Source organism: Anopheles darlingi, chromosome 2, assembly GCF_943734745.1.
Source record: "Anopheles darlingi chromosome 2, idAnoDarlMG_H_01, whole genome shotgun sequence".
Taxonomy (NCBI): Eukaryota; Metazoa; Arthropoda; class Insecta; order Diptera; family Culicidae; genus Anopheles; species Anopheles darlingi.
The window spans coordinates 32,580,148-32,586,902 of record NC_064874.1 but is presented as its reverse complement, the minus strand read 5'-3'; the positions used below and the strand labels follow the sequence as shown (position 1 = coordinate 32,586,902).

At 43.0% G+C, this 6,755-nt stretch overlaps 3 protein-coding genes across 5 annotated transcripts in view; all 3 read right to left on the bottom strand.

The window, feature by feature from the left end:
• Positions 1 to 33, bottom strand: part of LOC125950648 (probable salivary secreted peptide) — a 646-nt gene extending 613 nt beyond the window's left edge. Inside the window, exon 1 of the mRNA XM_049678827.1 lies at positions 1 to 33. This exon is cut by the window's left edge and continues 229 nt beyond it. The gene's annotated coding sequence lies outside the window, so the exon portion shown is untranslated.
• Positions 34 to 424: 391 nt separating this feature from the next.
• The window catches only part of LOC125959103 (helicostatins), a 29,625-nt gene continuing 23,294 nt past the window's right edge, over positions 425 to 6,755 (bottom strand). Inside the window, exons 1-4 of one of the 3 annotated variants that reach the window (XM_049691883.1) lie at positions 3,513 to 3,664; positions 2,590 to 2,957; positions 2,332 to 2,495; positions 425 to 2,110 (exon numbers count right to left, since the gene is read on the bottom strand). In XM_049691883.1, coding sequence (XP_049547840.1) covers positions 1,977 to 2,110; positions 2,332 to 2,495; positions 2,590 to 2,957; positions 3,513 to 3,542 — 696 coding nt within the window. In that variant the 5' untranslated portion in view covers positions 3,543 to 3,664 and the 3' untranslated portion in view covers positions 425 to 1,976. Of the gene's footprint in view, positions 2,111 to 2,331; positions 2,496 to 2,589; positions 2,958 to 3,512; positions 3,665 to 6,755 lie in introns of those variants that run through there. The other 2 variants (XM_049691882.1, XM_049691884.1) reach the window with 2 other exon arrangements.
• Positions 3,717 to 4,486, bottom strand: LOC125959104 (probable salivary secreted peptide). The gene is made up of 2 exons (XM_049691886.1): positions 4,215 to 4,486; positions 3,717 to 4,151 (listed from the first exon to the last, which is right to left on the bottom strand). Exons 1-2 carry the CDS (start codon positions 4,392 to 4,394, stop codon positions 3,978 to 3,980), a joined length of 354 nt encoding a protein of 117 aa, XP_049547843.1. The 5' UTR covers positions 4,395 to 4,486; the 3' UTR covers positions 3,717 to 3,977.

Sequence of the window (6,755 nt, the reverse complement as noted above, 5' to 3'; positions counted from 1 at the left end):
GGCGGTCCAGTAGCTAGGGTTTGTGTTTTGAACCACCTCGGCGGCCTATTTATAATGCTAAAATCAGTGCTATTGAGTCTGGCCGGTGCACTAACTTTATCTTATCTTCGCCTCTGCACGCAAACAATTGTCGATTGCTTTTAGCTCTTCTTTTTGTGCCTGCTCCTGAAGGTGGTTCTTCTACTCAGTCTAGATGTACGAGATGCTGGAGCTCCTCTTGCTCTCATGAAGAAGGACGGAAGGGAGGAACAGGTGTCATTCATGTTGCTGGTGGTCCTATCAAAATTGATTTGCCCGATCAAAGCGATCACGGCCATCGATGAGACGCTTGCCGACGCCAACTGAGACGCTTCAAAAATGACTCATCGAGTCTCGGAACACCAGAGAAGAAAAGCAAGAAATAAACCATTTAGTTCAGAAGTTTTGAATTATATTTCTTTTTGCTCGTTAAATACATCGATCGCCGACCACCTGATCATCATAGCTTCCTTTAGTTAGAATTTGTAGATGGGACCGATTCCAGATACAACTCTCCTGATGTGTAGAACGATTCTGTTTGATTATTTACACGTTGCCGGTTAATGTGCGCGAAAAGTTTATATTTGTGTACGTTAACACATAGTTAGATATTCGATACTACACCTCATTGCCCGTAATTCATTCACTTGAATCATTTATCAGCTTTCTGCTTGGTGTATGCAACCGTGATTTATCATCTTTAGTAAACTTGGTGGACATATCTAACCCCTCACTAAACACATTAAAATGATACGAGATGCATCGCTGGAAGCAAAGCTATCTTTTACCGTGAAAACCCAAAACTGTATGAGGGAGCTGACAGCAATGAGATAGGGAACTCGTGACATAGGAAAACGCTGGGTGATGTTTTTCATTCAGTTCATTTTGTAGTGTTCGTATATTTTGTTTAACCATATTCTGTACAATTGTAGCTGCCCTGTTCTGGCTTAATATGCTTATTCCCCTGACTTAGTGTGTTCATCTTAAAGACATGCGCGCTCACACACAAAACCTTGTAGTTAAGGGCTGTATTAATAGTGACTAGGGATCATTACATAGTTATCGTAATATTGACTTTTGGTTTGATCATTGCACAGCAAACACATCAGTGCCGCCCTCCGCTGGATAGCCGTAGACGTAGAAATCGTAGTGAATGTAAAGCGCATTACGCATTTTAAGAAACTTTTGAAGGGATTCATTTTTTTATTGTTTTTTTTCTCTTGTGATCAGGTTTATAGTAACGATCAATCAGGGATCCCTCGTCCTGTACGATCCTGTACGAGCAAGCACCATCCGCGACGGTGACCGTGACGTGTTGAAATAGTAGTAAAGCGGATTGATGAATCATAACAATCATTTTCAAGATTAGATTACGCGCTTGTCGCTTTTATTCATTGAAAATTACATGGTATCTTTTTTAAATGCTCCCGGCGTACATCCCGCGTCCCAGTGTGTGCATGTTTTTCTGATTCATTTCTCTTTCTTTCTCTATCTCTATCTCTCTCTATCTTTCTCTCCTTCTCTGTCTCTCTCTCTCTCCCTCCGTCTCCCTCATTATCCCGATACATCCACCGCCAATAACTATGATACCTAATTATGTCGGCAACCATTTGACCACTGAGCCCGGCTGCGCGATTATGCCTGGTACATCCACTGCTATGAACTCTTCAAAGGGGAAAGTGCTAATGGGTTGTCTATTTTACATAAAATTGCATTACGTCCCGAGTAACGGAAACTGCCGCCGATAATCCGCTGTTCCGGATTCGCCTAGTGATCTGTTAGTTTTTTTTTCTTTTGCTGGCATGCTGGGGCTGGGGGTGGAAGATGGTGAGCGCTCGCAGATGATGATGGTTTGAGGTGGATGGCACATTCGAGGGGGGACATTCATTTCCAATCACTCCGCACCGGGCAACACGGTATGTCGGTCACAGGGACAGCTGCTACGGTTCGGAACCTGATTAGCGTTTACCGAGACCGAAATTGTAACGATTCGGGAGCCGCTTGTTGAACTCTTCTGCCTCGAAGTATCGCTTGCCGAGCCCAAAATCGTACGTGCGTCTCTTGCCCAGACCAAAGTGATACCGGTAGGCACCTGTGTGCGGAGTTCCGGAGGAGATTTCAGGTTTAGTAGTATTCCAATGGAAAAAAAACATTACAAATTAGTTGAGTTAACATATTTGAGACAACGTGCTAAGTTGAGTGATATTCGCATAAGCGATTCGCATGAATCAATTCAGCAGCGACTAAGTAACACAAGCGATTCGTCAAAGAAAAACCGAAAAAAGAGTCCGAACACGAAGCTTTGGCACTTACCACCAGCACCATTTCCAGAAGTGGCCCGTTTGGCAGCATCCTTATCTGTCTCATAATCATACTGTCCATCCTTCGTGATCAGATTGTAGTCATTATCGTTCCAACCGAGCTGATTGGCCACCATTCCACCATCGTACTCGTAATCGGAAGGGGCACCGATGGGGCTGCGAAGGATTCCAATTGTTACTGTTGGCTCCGCAATGACCACACAACCAAAAAATGACGAACGAACGAAATCCGATGTCATAGCTAGCTTACCTTCCACGCTTGCCGAGACCAAAGTTGTAGTGTGGTAGCCGCTTCGCACCGGGCACATCCTCGATGATATAACGACGCTTGCCGAGACCGAAGTTGTACTTCGGCGACCGGACAGCCAACATGTGCTGGAACTGCGAGGTCGAGATTTCACCCTGCCCCGGCGATGTCCGATCACGGGTCAGATCATCCATATCGAGCTCACTGGCACTGTTTCCCGCGGCTCCACTCGAACCGCTGGCCGGCAGGGACCACGTGCCGGACAGGCACGATAGGGTAATGTAGGCGACAAGCACCGGTGTCCAGGTGTAGTAACGCATTCCGGCAGAAATGGGTTTAAATCGTTTGATACCAGGCGAACGCGAACGAATCTGTTGGTGGAAAGGATGAATTTTAAAAAACTTGCTACTGGTAGGCAATATCATACTGACTAGTTAATTATAGTTACTATCACATAGAAGCGTTAGAGAATGAAGAATAATATTTAATGTAATGTAGGTAATTACTGAGACTCTTAAATGGTAACGGTGCATTGCTTTCTGAATGAAACGAACCATCATTGAAGCTCCTATTATCAGTCAAAAGACTAGCCGACGAGAGGTCGAGCGTGAAATAGGACTCGTCGAATGACACGATGATATCGTTAAAATAAATTAGAAACGTGTGTGCCGAAGTACTTCATAACAGTCGGCGTCCCAATTAATGGGAACCTTTGCTTTTAAATTTTCTTTATGATGTCGCTCACTGATCAGCAGCATTAGAAGTGCTGCTCAAATGTACTTCGCCTACTCAGTTTCTTGCACCTTGCAGCGTTGCCAATTACATTGGTTTGTTCATGTTTTTTTCCACTTTTTGAGGGTCTATCGGAGGGGATGGAAATTTTCCTATTTTCAAGGTTCAATTCTTTTTCCGCAAACCAAACAAACCCCTTTGGAAACATTTATACGGGCTCTCATCTGTGATTAATTTCGCCAGAGTTAGCTGGAACTGGAAAACTTTTTTGGAGCATCCGGCCGAATGCAGCAGACTCAACTTGGGAAAACACCGCCATTTAGGCAAACGCATTCGGTAGGCCTGATGGCCGAATTACGATTTGGGTTGTTTTTAATTTCAATGATTGACGTTGCATGTTTGTTAAATTTCTTTTTTTTATTTAGCCGACGTTGGCGCCACGATTATTCGATAGGGGAAGACACTTTGATATCGCTCTTACGGGGAATGATAAGAAACTAGAAAGAACCGTGACATACAAGGTGCACACTTTCAAGAGACACTCATTGCACTTATCGACCGTCTTTCTATCTATCTCGTTACACAATAACCCCTGAGCTGCTGTTGCGTATCAGTACGATAGCCAAGAATTTAGTCGTACGTTTCCATCGTCAATCAGCTCATCGCCCGTAAATTTCTACGATAAAGTTGTATCCATGACCGCGCTGCGATTTCAGGTGTACCGTCGTGTAGTTGTAACCAACGCCACCGGCATAAAGGCTTGCATAGCCTCCATTACCGTTGATGTACTGATCGAGCACGGTAATGGCGGAGATGTTGCGCTCTTGCTGACCCTACGGAGAATTCGTGAAATCGTTTCAGAACGAGTGGATGAGAATGCTCTCCGCTAACCTTACCTTCAGCGGGTACACGAGATCGATGGACTTAACCTGCAGGATCGTACCGGACCGAACGGCAATGGTACGGTTAAGCAGGACATCGCGTGGATCACGGACACCCCAGAAGTAGTTGTGACTCTGGCTCGCAACCAGACAACCGAACATCAGCAGTGCAACGGCCACTGTTATTCCTTTCATTTTGCTGTGTGTCGATCGATGTGGCGCTATCGAGGCTCAAATACGAACTGTTATGCTCTACTGTGGAAGCATGCGACTTGTGAATCGTGTACTAAAGCAAACCTTAAATAATGAAGAATCTATCTAGCACTAGTATTGTGCAGCTGTTTCTTATCTTATCAGTGCACATGGTTTGTTGTTGAGTGAAACCACCCAGTCAGCACACCTTTCTCTACTAAAAAAACACAAACAAAACATCATTCGTCACATGTTTGCAGTACGATTTGTGGCAGATGCTTCATTCTGACGGTGTCTTATCTGCTTCCGGCTACTGGAAGCTGACTAAGAAAGAGATGACTAAGATGGCCCTCAACTCTTGGCGATTATTAGGACGGAACACCATGGGAAATACATTTTGTTTCAAGATAAGAACTGCTCTTATTCTTCGCAGCTGACATTGAATCCGATTGTTGAACCGATGAAAAATAGAACAGAACAGTCCAGCTGTGACAGGCGACACTAGCCAGAAATTGCACTTGAATAAAGACTTGGAGGGGGTTTTTCTTTGAAGCTTACCGAACGAAACGAATCGTAGGAATTAAATAATTAATCTTAGAATTGCACAGCTATTTCACCTACAGTTATCAAAAAAATTGACTTTGTTTTATGATAAATCAAGACCATTTAAACTCTTTATAACGAAGGGAAACGGTAACTGTCGAGTAATCTATTTTCTTGCATCGCTGTAGCATGAAACCATTTTGATGCCTCAACATTGTTGACAACCTATATAAAAGCAACATGTTTAATCAAATCGTGGATTGAATCCCTTAACAGCTATTCAATGATTCCTACGTGCAAATAACTGGCATTTCAATCCTGCTAGTCTTTAACAAACCATTGATCTCCTGGAAATCAAGTATTTCAGCTTAAAGAGAGGCTCAAGTGAAGCTTTGTCCATCATCCCATACTTTCACAAAGACGAACGTACGAAGATTGTATCGATTATCGCCCTTAGATCGAAACGAAATCGATTCCCGCCCAGGCACCACTTTACAAGGATAGTTCTAGTTATTTTTCGATGCTCCATTCCCTCCATTTCATCCGTTGCATAATCCATTCAATATTACTCTTACGCCGACATCGCCTGCAAATCCTCATTCGCTCCGCCCTTCACTGTGCGGTCCCCTCAACTTCTTTGCACAGGCGTGCAATGTTTGCCTGCGTCATCTCGGTTCTCGGTTCGCAAGAATAGAACTAATCCTCCACCCGTTTCATAGACCGCAGTGGCATTGGCCTGTTTCTGGTAGAAGAATAGATGAATCAACGGCCTCCTACTCAAACTTGGCTAGACCATCTTGAACTATGATGACACATCTGTAGGGTAGAATTTGATATCGACAATGATCAAGCAGTAACATTGTGAGATGTTGACTGAGCCTATGAAATTAAATTTCGTTTTGAACGCGACAGCCAAAGCTTTCTTTCTGAATTGTGATACTTTATTCCGCTTAGAGCGGACTCTATGGTTTCTCGAACTCTTACACAATGCCGTGCTATTGCGTAGTAGCAATAGGAGGTTTAGGGCATGTCTAGGGGCGACCGTAATATTTTGAAATGAAGGAGGTACAGAAGCCACCATTCTGCAACCATCGCCTTGCGTCGATGCTAATAGGTCAAGGGAATGTAATGTTGAATACTTGACACTCGCTTACAACGAAACAAAAGGATGAGAGAAAGATCAAGCAAAATAAGAAACAAAGTACGTTTAAGGTTTAAGTAAAATCAGGTTATTTACAGAGAAAGATCGAGCTTAAAATAACGTTCGTGAGCGCGATGTTATTGGTAACGGATTGAAATTTCGACGATAGCAATCTGCTAATTGAACAAGAAATGTTTATCCTCTATTTGGTATTATCCTTTTCGTCAGCTGGTTCCATTCCACTAGACTAATCACAAATTCCTACCAATGTTGAAAGGAAAGATACGTTTTCAGATTGAAAACAATTTCGAACCATCATTCTAAAAAAACCATTTGAATAGCCGAAGTTTTGTTACCGTCCCCACTCGATTTTTTTTCTTTTGCTTAAATTCTGTAGAGCTATTTATAAATAAACGATTAACGTTTCAGCAGAGATTGCAACGAGCTGTTGGATACAGTTGGTTTACTAACATCACCAACAGAACCTTCTATGTAATATTCGAACTGGAGAAACAGTTCTACTAATATTGCAATTGTGTAATAAAATTAGATTGCTTATTATGTCGAATTCACAACACATTCAATTAACACCGTAGTAGCCCGTTGCCACAATGTATGTGGAATGCATACTATGCGTTGCGTGCAAATAAGCCTCATGATGACACGTGCCATTCGGTGTT